Source organism: Dipodomys ordii, unplaced genomic scaffold (genome assembly GCF_000151885.1).
Source record: "Dipodomys ordii isolate 6190 unplaced genomic scaffold, Dord_2.0 Scaffold87, whole genome shotgun sequence".
NCBI classification, from domain to species: Eukaryota; Metazoa; Chordata; class Mammalia; order Rodentia; family Heteromyidae; genus Dipodomys; species Dipodomys ordii.
Genome location: NW_012267303.1, coordinates 3,483,099 through 3,497,802, shown reverse-complemented (window position 1 = coordinate 3,497,802; position 14,704 = coordinate 3,483,099). Strand labels below are relative to the sequence as shown.

The following is a 14,704-nucleotide window of genomic DNA, read 5'->3' as shown; positions in this document are numbered from 1 at the left end:
CCGAGCAGCATGCCGGGAAGCGCCTCCCAGGGGCCCGCGCGCGAGGCCCCGCCCACCCAGGGTTCCTCCCCCGCCGCATCAGCGCCAGTTCCCGCCCCAGGCCTGTCCCCGCATGTCAGCACGAGGCCCCGCCCCTCGAGACCAGCTCTAGGCTGCCGCCCCCGCTCCCGTCAGCGCAAGGCCCCGCCCCTCGAGTTCAACTCCAGACCCGCCCCCGCTTACGCCAGCACGATGCCCCGCCCCTCAAGTCCCCCGCCAGGTTCCCGCCCCGGCTGACGTGTCAGTGCGAGGCCCCGCCCTAGGCCCGCCCCCGATTACGTCAGCACCACGATGTCCCGCCCCTCGAGTCTTCTGCGAGGCTCCTGCCCCAGCTTACGTCAGCGCAAGGCCCCGCCCCTCGAGTTCAACTCCAGATCCGCGCTTACGTCAGCGCGAGGCCCCGCCCGCGCGGTCCCGCCGCTGCCGGGTCAGTGCACGGGGTGGTCCGCTATGAAGCGGCTGACTCAGTGTCCGGTTGCGTTGGAACAGAAGCAATGGTTCCAAGACGAGAAAGCCATGGGACGGTGGAACGTGCCCACCTGGCCCCGGCGGCTGCCCGAGGACAGGGCTGCAGAGGGCCGGCCAGTGGGCAGCGGCCACGCGGCTGGAGTGGGCATCTGGCCATGGAGACGGACTGGGCAGTCCGGGCAGGAGACCAGGAGGAGGTGTGGGAGGAAGTTTGGTCCTGCTGCTGGGCCTGTTCAGGGACACCTACCACATCTTCTCAGGTTCCAGGAGGAGACCCAGGCCCCAGCCCTCCTGGGATGGAGTGGCTCCCCTGGGATCAGGTGGCTCTCCTGGGATCAGGTGGCTCTCCTGGGATCCAGTGGCTCCCCTGGGATCAGGGGACCCCTCCCCCCGGCTGTTGTGGGAGTATTGGCTGTGCACTCTGCACCAGGCAGGTCTCTCGTGATTGGGAAAGCTGGGTGCCGGAGGCAGGCTTACCCTTACACAGCTTCTAGGCCTCTGCGGGGCTTGGCCTGGCAGGAGAGAGGCCTCTGGTCTTCAGTGCTCCTCATGAAAGACATTCCTTTCAAATGCCTCTGGTCCACCACCTCTCCAGCCCATCGCCCACTGCTGTGCTGGTCTCCTCCAAGCCCCCTCAGCTACGTTCATGATGGAGAGGACCAGGTGCTAGTGGGTCAGACAGATCCACATTGGCAGGAAGAGGCCTGTGTTTGTCTGCACTGTCTGGGGTGTGTTCAAGGCTCTCCCTGAGACCATGCTCTTCCTTGGGAAGGGCCCTGGTACCACATGGTCCTTCTCTGCTCATAGCTGGAGAGAAGGAGGCAAAGGGTGAGGTGGCATTTTATTTTTTTGTCTGTCCTGGGGCTTGAACTCAGGGCCTGAGTGCTGTCCCTGAGCTTTTTTGCTCAAGGCTAGTGCTCTACCACTTCAGCCACAGCTCCACTTCTGGCTGTTCGTAGTTTAGGCTCACAGATTTTCCTGCCCTGCCTCACTTCGAACCTCAGCCTCTTGAGCATCTGGGATTACAGGTATGAGCCACCAGCATCAGGTGAGATGGCATTTGAAGTGGACACACCCTGGTGGCCAGAATTGACCTGGGCAAGGTGGCTGTTGGGGAAGTAAGGTGTCAGAGAGCCTAGTCCTCCCAAGTGGGTAACGGGAGCCATACTGTCTTCTGTCCTTTAGCCTGTCCCCTCTGACCCCCACACAGGGGCTCTGCAGGGTTGTAAGGAGCCAGAAGAAAGGAGCAATAGAGTCCTGGATTGGCAGGGAAACTGAGGCAGGCTGGTGGTGTTGCCCGGGCCTTCCTACATCTAAGGTTGTGTTTGGGAGAACAGTGTGCTCACTCAAGTTCTGCCTCTTACCAGCTGTTCCCAAGTATGCGTTTGCATGGGGGCAGATTCTGCCTGGCACTGGGCAGCCCGGGGTCCGGGGCTGGCCAGCCATGTTGAAAGCCCCTCTGCTCTTCCCAGTGGTGAAGGGGCTTCCTGAGCTGAAAGCACCCCCGCCCCCGCCCCATCTTAGCACTGTCCATGCTGCCAATCGTCTCCCCGTCCCCCTGAACAAGCACATGGGGGTCTTGGAGGAGAGCCCGAGACCAAGGCCACGTCTGGTGCTGGCGGCCCTGGGGACACAGATGCTACCGGAGACCTGGAAACTCCTCGGTCACAGTGGCCTTGCGCTCAGCCCTCCCTCTCACCCCCTCTGCCCTCCTGACTGACTTCCCGTCCTCTGCCCAGTGTGTACTGCGCAGGCCTTACTTGTAAGGGGAGGGGGTGGCGGGCAGAAGAGAGTAGCAAGAGTCCTAGTTTGTGTGCAGCAGGCTTCAGGAAACTTGGTTGTCCTTCCCAGCTTCTCCTCCCGAATGACACCTGTTGGTATGTTGATTTTTGTCTTTCTGCCTTTTCCCCTTTCTTATGGGTACACAGGAGGGTAAGAGGTTGGGGGCTCAGCCTTACCCTATCCAAGGGGCCAGAACGGTCATATCTTCCAGGTGTTTAGCTGCCTGCTTCCAGGAAGGTGGGATGGCTCGCGGGGACAGGAAGCCGAGAACCGCTCTGAGGGGCCGGGCCCCCAGTGCTACTTGCACCCCCAGAATGCTGATAAGTTGGGCACTGGGGGCTCACACCCATAATTCGAGCCACTCGGGATAAGAGCTGAGAATCATGGTTTGAAGCCAGCCAAGAAATGGACGTTTGTGAGACTCTTACCTCCAATTAATCACCAAAAAGCTGACAGCTGAGTCATGGCTCAAGGATACAGTTAGCCTGAGCACGAAGCTCAGGGACAGGCCCCACGCCCCAGGACCAGCACGCAACAAAGAACACTGACGTGGGCTCCCTCCTCAGCGGAGGCCGCTTACGAGTGAGCGCCAAACAGAAAAGGGTGATGTTTTACTCACAGCACGGGCCTCTTCAGACGGGTCTCAGCTGAACCGTCCTAGGCATGGCCAAACAGCAGGGACGTTTTTAGCCCTGGTTCTTTCTACTAGAGTTACCTCATCTATCTGGACCCAGTGCCTCCAGTGGCCACCTCTGCTTTGCTTTTAGCTCAGTGGCTCTCCCTGGACCTTTTGTGGCCAGAAGGACTTGCCTTTGCGGGCTGGGAAACAGAAAAGTGCAGAGGTGAGACCTGGCGGTGAACTTTCTCACAGCTCTGGTGCCTCCATCTCCGAGGCAAGTCCTTGGGTGGACAAGTGGAGCCAGGGCACAGGGACGAGGTGGGCGGGCTGGCTGTGTCCTGTGGGGGGGGGAGTGGTGTCCCAGAGACTGTAGGCTGTCCACAGCTTTGGGTGTCCTTGGGTCCCTGGCCGGCCTTCCCCAGTGGAGCAGGCTACTCGGAGGGCAGCTGGCCGGCTCCAGGTTCCTCTGGGTATACCAGGCTCCCCTGCCCTGGATACGTGGATGTGTGATGTTTGGATGCCAGGCCAGGGAAGGTACCAGGCAGGGTGAGCTTTCTGAGAGAGGGAGTTTCCCACACCTCCCTGTACCTGATGCTTTGACTCCTGGAGGGCCAGGTCTCAGTGTTAGCAAACGGTACTGCATGTAAACCACCCAGGCCACAGGCCCCTCCTCACTGCCTCCACACATGGGGTCATTATCTGCCTGCCCCGTCACCCCACGGCAGGAACCAGGCGATCGGGGCGGCCCCGAGATGAGCCCCACAGGAGCCACGCAGACGGGTCACACCTTCTACTTGCTCCTGGTAGACATGCTGCTCAGTCACCTCTGTCTGTGACACTGTGGAGGGGCTGCTCAGTCACCTCTGTCTGTGGGGACCCTGTGGAGGGGCTGCTCATGTCACCCATTTGTGGGGACACTGTGGAGACACTGCTCAGTCACCTCTGCCTGTGTCCCCACCCTCGTCCTGCAGAATCTGTGAGTAATACTGTCTTCACTGTCAGGTGTCTGGGATGAGGGAGGTAACAGGTAGCACATTTGCCTAGCATGTCCAAGGACTTTTGCTCCACACTTAAAAAATCAATGCCCTTTGTCTTCTGATTTGTCCTCACTATACCTGGACAATAATAAAACACTTAAAAATGGGTAATAAAACATATGTGTGTGTGTTTTTCCTTTTAACAGTACTGGGATTTGAACTTAAGGCCTCAAGCTTGCTACACAGGCTCTTGACTGTTCAGCTATACCTCCCATCCCTTTTTGTACTGGTTATTTTTGAGATAAGGCTCTAGGCCTGGGCTTTGCTTGGGCCATGATGGGCCTATTTTAGGCTTTGTGACTTGACTACGTGGCAGGTGTACACTGTCACACCAGTGTCTTTCGGTTGAGAGGAGTCTCTCGGACTTTTCTGTTGAGTCTGGAACAGAAATCCACCTGATCTCAGCCTCCCACATAGGTAGGGTGACAGGAGAGAGCCCCTGCCAACTGCGTTTGAATGGGTGCCCCCGGTTTAATTCTGGGCTGGCCTGGATGGTAACCCGTTTACACTTTGCACACCGCTGGAATGACAGGCACAAACCACAATGCCCGGCTTAATTGGCTGTGGTGGGGTCTCATGAACTTTTTGTCCAGACTAGCCTTACACTACAGTTCTACCAGGTCTCCTCTTCCTGAGCAGTGAGATTATAGGCATGACCTATGGTGCCTGACACTTTCAGAAGGGACTGGTTGGGGAGATTTCTGGCCCAGATGGGCCCCTTGGACTGCTGAGCCCCATCCCTTTGATTTGTAGCCCCCACGTGTTTCTGGCCCAGCTGCCCCTGCCACCGACTGACAAGAAGCCCTGTTCAGTCTGGCGTTCCTGTCCAGGCATGTGGGCCCCAGGGTCAGCCTTGAGCTGACCCTGAGGCTGAAGCGTCTGAGGCTCTGAGCCCTGAGGCTGAAGCACCTGCCCCGCAACACACGCAGTGGCTCCTGGAAAGCCCTTCTGGATCTCCTGGCAACATACAAACACACTTCTGCAGCCAGGCGACGGTGGCTCATGCCTGTAATCCTAGCTACTCAGGAGGCTGAGATCTGAGGATCACAGTTCAAAGCCAGCCCAGACAGGAAAGTCCAGTAAGCCACTAGGAAACCAGAAGTGGTGCTGTGGCTCAAGTGGTAGAGTGCTCGTCTTGAGCTGAAGAGCTGAGGGACAGAGCCCAGGACCAGAGTTCAGGCCCCATGACCGACAAAAAAAGAAAAAAAACCACAAACATGCTTCTGCTCCAAAGCATTTACCTGGGCGCGGGGCGCGGGGCGGGGGGCGCGGGGCGGGGGGTGGGGCCGTGCCGTGAGCCCGGTGCCCAGGACGCCTGGTGCCCAGGCCCTCGGCCTGCTGAGGCCCCTCCAGGAGGGTTGGTTTTACATTCCTGCCTGGGCACGGCCTGGAACCCAGCACCCCTGCTTCCCCTGGCACTGTGGGTGAGGCCGGGTGCCCCTCTCTGGGCAGCTCCGGATCACTTCCCTGGCACCCCACGGAGAGGGCCTGGGAGGGGGCACCAACGCGAGGGGGCCTGGAAGGAGCACAGGCGGTTATCAGAATAGTATTTATTGATATGCTACCTTGTTAGTACTGCGTCACGTGGTGCCGTGGCTGAGGTAATGGGGCGGGGCCGGCAGGGGCCTGGGCTCCCTGGGAAGCTGGCCTTGGCCAGGTGGCTGGGCTGAGGGTGTGGTTATTGCATTGGACTCCTTCCCGCACGGGCACACTGGCTGGCGCTCACGCTGACTGCTCCCACTGTCTCCCACACAGGCACCACTTACACACTCCAGCTCACGCAGGCTCCGGTTTGCTTCCCTGGTCTCGTTCACACACACACTCTCACAGACTTGCGCCCACATCTGCATGAGTTTGCCTGCACACTGGCATCCTTGCTCAAGCACACTCCTGTTTGTACACGCACGCGCACACATGCATCCTCCCCACGCACGCTAACACTGCTTCTCTGCTCTGACGCACCCCACACTCCATTCTTCGCTTTAAACTCATCTGAGATCTGACAATAAACACGTTTCATCAGTTACAGTAATCATAGTAAAATAAAGGGTATGTCGGGCTGCAGGGGAAAGTGCATGTTGTCTGGGACCTCGGCCCCCACCTGTGGCAGGCAGCGGGTCCCTTCAGGGTTGAGCCCCTGAGCCAGTGACCCCTGGGGCCCTGCGGCCCAGTGTCCTCGTGTGCCCTGGACTGGGCACAATGAGGTTGCTGAGCTCTCCTGCCCCAGCCTTGGCCCACAACAAAAATCCACTAAAAAAATAAACTCTTCATTTTACAGCCCAGCACCGGGGAGGAGGGCCTGACGCTGGGGGCGGGGCGGTGCCCACCTCAGGCCCCGCCCCGGCCTGCACCTGTGGACACCACGCCGGGCTGGGTGCGGGGTGCTGGGCCTGGGGCATGCGGGTGGGAGGCTGGATGGACGGTGCCAGGGGAGCCAAGGCCCCATCCTGGGCTCATGTGGAGGGCCCCTCAGAACTCCACAGTACTCACGACGGTTCTTGGCTCCTCGAAGGTGGCGATGAGGATCTGCTGGGGTGAGGGGATGGCGAGGAGGTCGCCCATGTCCGGGGGGGCACGGGGGGGGCCTTCCTCCTCCTCCCGGGCCTCGTACAGCGTGCTGATGTGGAGCAAGGGATGAGTAGCATTGCGGCTCAGGATGGTGAGAGGGTCGGCCTTGCCCAGGTTGCTTGGTGACAAGGGGGCTGCAGCGGGGGCTGCCGGGGGGGAGCAGACATGAAATGGGCCTCCGGGGGGAAGCCCTGTCCGAGCAGGATCTGTGGGGTATGGGATTTCCTTCTCTGGGAGCGGAGCATCTGCAGATAGACAAGAGACACGGGGGTCTCACCGTCCAGCCGAACCTGCGACTGTGCCCTGGTGCCCGCCAAGGCCCCGCTGAGGCCCACAGCCCCCTCTTCCCCTGCGGCCTCTCCTGTCAGCAGGCCAGACCCTGCCACCTCTGCACAGCATCTTGTGTGGCGTTTCACTGCCTAAGATTAGCAGTCCTGCTTGCTGAGTTTCTTCCCAGAGGCTCCCACCTGCCTGAGGCCCTTACCAGACACAAAGCTGCAGGCCCTTTCCTCCCGCAGCCCCCTTCCTTCCCCTTGAGAGGTTGTCCAGGCTCCTGCTGGGCCTGCAGCTTGCCTTTACACAGACATACCAATGCTTGCCTGGCTCTGGCCTCGGCAGGACCCCCCGGACCCCGCAGCCCAGCCCCCCTGCCCGGGGCTCCCCAGGGGCCCGCCCCACCTCCCCGCCTGCCAGTGCCACTCCCCTACCTTTGGTGGGTGCTGTCGCCAGCCCCAGCCCACACTCCTCTGTCTGCGATAGGAAGCCACCCCCCTGGCTCCGGGAGGCGGGCAGGGCTGCGGGCACCGGCTCGGGCTTGGCCTTCTTGGTGCCCAGGATGTAGGGGTGCACATCCAGGGAGAAGTGCCGGGCATGCTTCTTGTCGGAGGTAGGGGGTGGGGCCGCCTCACCCCCTCCTCCCTTGTAGTGGTGGGCGGCGCGCGCGCCAGCGTCCAACAGCGGGGCAATTAGCGTGTCCGTGGCCGTCTTCCTGCGCACGGGCTTCGGCTTCTCCGCCTTGCTGTTCTCGATGCGCATGATGGCCAGCGGCTCCTTGAAGGGCTGTGGTAGGGGGTTGCTGGTGGGGATCCACTTCATCTTCTTCCGGGGTCGCTTGACCACAGGCGGCTCACTGGAGCCGTCGGCCTCGGCAGGGTTGGCGCTGGGGTCGACGGTCTGGATGCCAGAGTCGCGCACCGTGGGCGTGGCGTCGTGGTTGGACTGGGCCAGGGCGGCCAGCAGCTGCCGTACCACGTTGTCGTACATGAGGTCGCTCTCGTTGGTGATGAAGTCCAGCCGGTTGAGCGACTTGATGTGGTCGCGGTTCTCGTTGCAGAACATGGCCAGGATGTTGATGTCACAGAACTGGGAGCGGCGCCACTGCCGGCGGGTCTTGATGCCCACCTTGTGCAGCTTGTCGAAGATGAAGTTGCTCTTGCGGAAGATGAAGAGGTGGATGAGGTTGACGAGGATGATCAGGTTCATGAAGCAGAGCAGGACAATGTCCACGCCCGCGATGATCCGCTGCAGCTGCACGGAGGGCAGCTTGCAGTTGACGCGCACCACGGGGCCCCCGCCACTGGCCGGGCCGTCGGGCGAGGCACCCAGGGCACACGTGAACTCGTTCTGCTTCTGGGTGGCATAGTAGGTGCACAGGTAGGAGATGGGCACCACGCTGAGCAGGAGAATGAGCACGTGCCGCGCCAGGTACAGCTTGGCCAGGAAGTTGCTGCGGCCACGGCGCTCCAGGTACTTCTCGAACAGGTTCTGCTCGGGACTCTTGTCCTTCTCAGCGTTCTCGATGATCTCCCGCTTCTCGCGCTCGGTGATGCCAGGGCCTTTGGACTGGATCTGCTTTTCGATCTTGGGAGCGCGGCCCTCGGCTGCCCGGTGGTAGCAGTTGTCGATCTCCTGCAGCAGGAAGTTGAGCTCAGAGGTGAGGCGTGTGGAGGCCAGGAACTCCCAGCCCAGTGCGGGCACGTACATGATGGCAGCAAAGGCCAGCAGGGCGTAGGGCAGGAACTTGTGCTCAAACAGCGATGGCCACAGGCTGGCGTCCACCCCAGGCAGCGCGTCCCGCAGCTCCGTCCAGCAGTAGCCACGGGCATACAATGCCTGGTCGCGGGTGAAGTTGTGCGGGGTGTAACAGTAAATGGGTTCCTCTGGGGGCAGAGAGGAAACATGGGCTGGGGCGAGAGGTGGGACTGGCCTGGGAAGCCAGGGCTTGGGGCTGGACCTGGTAGCGTTACTGCTCAGGTCCCTCCCTGGTGCTGGCCCTTTGCTGCCTGCTTTGGGCAGGGGCTGCTGTTCCCCACTCCTCCCATGTCCTAGCTACAGTGGTGTGTGTGTGGCCTTGTTCTGAGAAGCCCACAAGGAGTTCTGCCTGTCTGATTGTGCTGGCCTCAGGTGTCCAAATGCCTCAAAGACTGTGCACACAAGGAGACCAGGTTCCAAAGAGGACCAAGACAGCCCACACCACCAGCCAGGCCCAGCCCGTGCATCCCGACTGTACCCAAACCCAGGTCCCCGCCTTCGGCCTGGTGCTGCCAGGAGCTCACCTTTGAACAGGGCAGGTAGCACAGCCTCCGGCCTGGCGCCGCCAGGAGCGCATCTTTGAGCAGGGCAGGTGGCACGGATGCACCTATCTGGCAAGAGGCTGTCACGGAAGCCCAGCTTCTAGAAAAATCTGTCCGTGCCAGGTAAAGGTTGTCTTAAGATCCCCCTTTCCAGGTCCTAGGGAAGGGGGGCCTGGGAGCCTGGAGCCTGGTGGGCAGTCACAGAAACCTCACCGGCCGGACATAAGTATCTTGCCACCGAGACAGAACACGGGGCTGTCCCGTGCTGCTGAATAATGGCAGGCCGACTTGTGCCTGCCACGTGGATGGCTCATCCTACAGCAAAGGACACTGCGGACACTTGCACCAGGCCACGTAGCCTGTGCCAGGATCTTACATGTTAATCCTTCTTGAGAGTACAACTGGGAGGCTCAGAGCCTGGCAGGACAGGTCGGCCACCCCAGCACTCAACTGGGTGCCACTCAGCACACAACAGGCTCGTTCCTCACTTATCTGTCACCCCCAGGCCAAGTCTGCCCAGAGCCTCCCCTGCTCCAGCTCCTTCACCCCACGGAGTTCCAGATCAGGAAGCAACAAGGCTGGCTGTGCCAGAGACAGGAAGCCCACCACCTCTCGCGGCTGGTCTGGGCTAGGCAGAGGCCTAGGAGCACACAACCCGCTGCACAGATACCCGCTGCCTCCAGGTGCTCTTCACTGAGCTAATGCAGGCCGTGGGCCGCCACACCAGCCCCTGGGTACCCCCACCACTACTCAGCTCCACCTGAGGAAGGCCCCCATCCTACCAAAGTGGCCCAGCCACAGCAGAGCCCAGTAGCAGGCCCAGATGGTCGTGGGGAGCAGGGAGGACTCTAGAAGCATGCCTTGCATAGATGGAGCTGAAGCTGGGGCTTCTCGAAGCTCCCCCACATCCACATGAGCAGGGGTGAACCCCAACCCAAGGACAGAGGTCTCAGAGAGGCTGAGGCCCTATGAGCAGGATGTGAACCCCGAGCTGTGGACAGAGGTCTCAGAGTCCTTCAGGCAACACGCCCAGGACCAACAACAAGCTGGGCTCCACAAAGGAATCAGCTCTGAGCTGGAAAAAATGGCATTCATTCACTTATTTTTTGTCCTTACAGCGCATCCCAGGAGCTCCCTTCCTCTGGGATTTGTCTCGGCACGGAGCCTGTCTCCATAGCAGATAAGCTGGGTTTGTGGCAAAGGTCAGGAGAGGCACCTGGAACACTGGTCCTGTTGGGGCTCTCAGGTTGGAGGAGAATGGGGGCCTCTGGTACCCCACATGCCTGGTGCTGCCCGGGAGCAGTGTGGAGAGCCTGGCACCCTCTCCCTGCTGGGCAGCACCAGGGAGAGGAGAGGAGTACTGCAGCTGCCCTGTCCCAGCTTCCTTGCTTGCTGTGGCCCTTAGAGCCACTACGAGAGAAAGGGCCGGACCCCAGGCCCTGGGGACACACCCAGGAGAGCCACTCTCCTTCGGTCAGACCGCAGAGACTGGCAGCACTCACAGAGCACAGCAGGCACCAGAGGACCCAGAAAGGGGGTGCAGGCAAGTGAGAGGCAGGTGCAGGCAGGTGAGAGGCAGGTGAGAGGCAGGTGCAGGCAGGTGAGAGGTAGGGCAGGCAGGTGCAGGCAGGTGAGAGGCAGGTGCAGGCAGGTGAGAGGCAGGTGCAGGCAGGTGAGAGGCAGGGGCAGGCAGGTGCAGGCAGGTGCAGGCAGGTGCAGGCAGGTGAGAGGCAGTGTGGGGCGGGGGAGAGGCAGGTGCAGGCAGGTGCGGGCAGGTGAGAGGCAGTGTGATGCGGGGGAGAGGCAGGTGCAGGCAGGTGAGAGGCAGGTGCAGGCAGGTGCGGGCAGGTGAGAGGCAGTATGGGGCGGGGGAGAGGCAGGTGCAGGCAGGTGCGGGCAGGTGAGAGGCAGTGTGGGGTGGGGGAGAGGCAGGTGCAGGCAGGTGCAGGCAGGTGCGGGCAGGTGAGCGGCAGTGTGGGGCAGGGGAGAGGCAGGTGCAGGCAGGTGCAGGCAGGTGAGAGGCAGGTGCAGGCAGGTGAGAGGCAGTGTGGGGCAGGGGAGAGGCAGGTGCAGGCAGGTGCGGGCAGGTGAGAGGCAGTGTGGGGCGGGGGAGAGGCAGGTGCAGGCAGGTGAGAGGCAGTGTGCGGCGGGGGAGAGGCAGGTGCAGGCAGTGTGGGGCGGGGGAGAGGCTGGGGGGTATTGCTGTGGGTCTGGGTGCTGATTCTGGTGTTGGATGGCACCCCGAGGACCTAGGCACTGCATGCGTAACACACACATAGTGGCTGCATAGCAGCTGCCCCAGACGGAGGGATCTGCCAGCCATGTTGTCTGGGCTAGCACAGCCACCCAAGAGGGGAGGCAGGAAGGCCTGGTCTTCCTCTTAGGAGGCCTTCCCACAGAGGACAGCACCGTGGGCCGAATGGCTGGGTGCCCTGTCACTCACAAGAGGGCACAGAGGGGCTTCTGGGCCAGTACCTGCCCAGCCTGTCCACACGGGGGCCTCAGAGGCCTGGAGTTCCCGGGCACTGCAGACCAGCCACAGGGGAGAGGAATACTACATCCTCAGTGTGTGTGAGCACACCACAGGAATCTGGAATGCTGTCCCTGGCAGGCTGAAGCCTATCCTTGGTCAGCATCCCCATACCCGGCCACATCAGCCCTGAGCATGTCCCTGCTACCACGTGTCCACTGGCCACCACCTCACCCCTGAGTCCAGCCTGCAGCCCACAGGACCTCCATGCTGGCATCTTCCAGCCCGCTTCTGCTCCTGCTGCTTGGAGAGGAAACACCTTTCAAGGGTTTCCAGTTCCTCTGGCCACAGCCCTCTCACCCCAGGGAGGTCCAAGCCCTTCCTTGAAGGGGCAGCAGCAGTTAATGGCATGACAGCCCCGAAAGATGTCCACATTCTGACTCCCAGAACCAGCCTCATGTGACAAAAGGGACTGTGTACCTGGGATGAGGGTGAAGGCTGAGTGAGGGAAGATTCCAGGATACCTGGGCAGGCTCCAGAGGGAGGGAGGACAGCAAAGGCCTGAGACAAAAGATGGAGTATCTCCAGACTTCCCGGGACTCCAGAGAGAATAGCTCTGCGTCCACCTTGGTGTCACCATATCTATCTCACTTCAGATGTTGGCTTTTTTTTTTTTTTTTTTTGGTGGTGGTGGAGCTTGAACTCAGGGCCTGGGTATCGTCTGTGAGCTTTTTTTGCTCAAGGCTAGTGCTCTACCACTTTGAGCCACAGCTCTACGTCTGGTTTTTGAGTGGCTAATTGGAGAACAGAGTCTCAAGGGGACTTTTCAGCCGAGCTGGCTTTGAACTGCAGTACTCAGATCTCAGCCTCCTGAGTAGCTAGGGTTACAGACATGAGCCACTGGGGCCTGGCTCATTTCTGACTCTTGACCCACAGACTTTTAAGACCATTTTTGGGGGTAGGGTTTGGGTCTTAGAACCAGGGCGCACTAGGAAGTGCTTACCCCTCAGCTGCACACCAGCTACCTGTGCTGATTTAAGACACCAAGTTGTGCTAATCTATTCCTGCAGGGTGCGCAGATGGCAGGGGTGCTGGCTTCAGGTTGCTCTGCTGGGGAGGAGAGGCATGTCCTATTCCAGTACTTCCCACTGCGCTATCAAGGCACACCCGGAGTCCAGGGGGGCCACAGCAGAGCGCCCACCTGGGAGGAGAGGGCAGGCGGGTCAGCAGCTCACAGGACAGGCCTGACTCTGGGGATGCTGAGACACCCCAGGGAGGGGGGCGGCTGAGGTCTGCAGGCCTCACCACATGCAGTGGCACAACACACGATCACTTTTTCTTTCTGAGGAGGAAAGTCAGAGGGGCACACACAGGAGACACTCACTCCTCACACCTGGAGGGGTGCACGCACACAGATGACACCCAGGAACTCCGACTTGGACCCAGCTTCCTGGCTATTTTAGGAAAATGAGGTTGTGGGCCTCCCATCAGGGCCTGGGCCAGCCTTTGTCTTTTCCTGCCTCTGGCCATTCCAGACCAGCCAAGGCTGCCAGGGCCTGAGCAGCTCCCCTGCAGCTGGGCTCCAGGCAGGAGGTGGGAGATGCTTTCCAAGTCTACCTCTTTCCACATGGGGCTCTGCCAGGCAGGGACCAGTGATGCCCCAGGACAGCAGATCTCCTGTACCACAGGAAGGGGCCCTCCTGAGAGCATATGGTCCTGGGGCCCCAGGGCTGAGGCTGGTGGGGGCTGGGAGCAGGCCAGCACCGACTAGTCCTCTCCTCTCAGGACAGAGGTGCTCAGGGCGGGTCTGCTCACTGGGTCCACAGGCAATCTACCCTTTGCCAGAAAGGGCCACCCCCTCTCCGGTGAGAGATGGGGCTTTGCAAAACTGAGGATGGGGACTGAGGCGGCTCTGCCATCCTGCCCAGCATCCCTAATGCTTGCCTCCTGGGCTGGGGCCTGCGCAGGTAGATGCAGGTGGGGAGACTGGGAATGGGCACCCAGGTGGCCCTGGCACAGCTCTGCTCTCAGCATGTCCACTACTTGGCAGAGGAGCTGCAACACCTCCTGGCTAGTGTTTTACACCTAACACTGCTGGCCAGGCACACCTGTCTCTGGGACCCCAGGTAAGTACATGTGGGTCTGTGTGGAAATTCAGGGGCCCAGCCCAGGGATGTTTTCTGGAAGGCTCCAGCAGGATTGGGGGATGTCAGAGCCCCCCTCCCCCCAGTTGCTCCATCAGCCCTGTGTCAGCATGGGGAACTGACGGCTTGGAGGAACGGCTGAACCCTTGTCTGCACGCCAAGCCTGCCCTACTGTGCCTGTCTGATGTGGGTGAGGCTGTGTTCCCCCAAAAGTTGCTGACACGCAAGCCCCAAACCTGAGAACTATCTGGAAACCGCCTTCATCAATGTCATTGAGACGAGGCCTTGGTGGAGCAGGGAGGGGCCAGTAGCTGTCCTGGTGACCAGGACAGCTCACACTCAGGTGCCCAGCTGGACACCAAGGAACACCAGGGATGACTGGAAGCCAGCAGCGGGGGAGTCCTCCCCAGGGCCTTCGCGGGAAGTGCTGCCACCCTGCCTGCTCCTGGATTCTGTACCCCAGAAGGTATAAGGTCTCCCAGCCTGGGGTCCTGCTACACGCGCACGCGCACTGTCAAAGTGGACCAGGCCTCCGCTGTTGTCTGTGGGGCAGGAGGTGAATTCTAAGTGTCAGGCTTACGTCACCCTGGGGTCAGGCAGGCAGGGGATGCCCACGCCCGAGTCATGTCTCCAGGCCACGGGGTTTCCTGAGAGGTAAGAAGCCGTCTCCCAGGTTGGGAAGAACCAGGAGCCAACGCAGCTGTCCGTACTGCTGGGTGGCCACAGGGGACAGAGGGGTGTGAGTCCTTCGGGGGCAGAGGCCCCTCCCGGCTGCTGCGGACCGGCACTTCCGGACCCCACGCGCGAATGCTGGATGCCCGGCCCCAGGTGGGCGATGCCATGTCCCGTCCCCATCTGCCCACCTGCCCCTGTCCTGAGAGGGCACGTGGCCCCGGGTCTGCACCGGCCCGGTTCTGTGGGCTGAGGCCTTGGCACCGGCACCGCTCGGCCCGGGGCTCGCCTCCTCCGCCCTGGGGGCCCCCCCGCAGCCCGAGGCTGCCCTG

The 14,704-nt window shown here is 61.1% G+C and overlaps 2 protein-coding genes across 2 annotated transcripts in view; both read right to left on the bottom strand.

Moving 5' to 3' along the window:
• The window catches only part of Trabd (TraB domain containing), a 14,387-nt gene extending 8,932 nt beyond the window's left edge, over positions 1–5,455 (bottom strand). Inside the window, exons 1-2 of the mRNA XM_013025769.1 lie at positions 5,452–5,455; positions 4,734–4,736 (exon numbers count right to left, since the gene is read on the bottom strand). The gene's annotated coding sequence lies outside the window, so the exon portion shown is untranslated. The remainder of the gene's footprint in view (positions 1–4,733; positions 4,737–5,451) is intronic.
• A 61-nt stretch (positions 5,456–5,516) lies between these two features.
• Positions 5,517–8,695, bottom strand: Panx2 (pannexin 2). Its single transcript, XM_013025767.1, has 2 exons — positions 7,221–8,695; positions 5,517–6,758 (listed from the first exon to the last, which is right to left on the bottom strand). Exons 1-2 carry the CDS (start codon positions 8,494–8,496, stop codon positions 6,415–6,417), a joined length of 1,620 nt encoding a protein of 539 aa, XP_012881221.1. The 5' UTR covers positions 8,497–8,695; the 3' UTR covers positions 5,517–6,414.
• Positions 8,696–14,704: the final 6,009 nt, after the last annotated feature.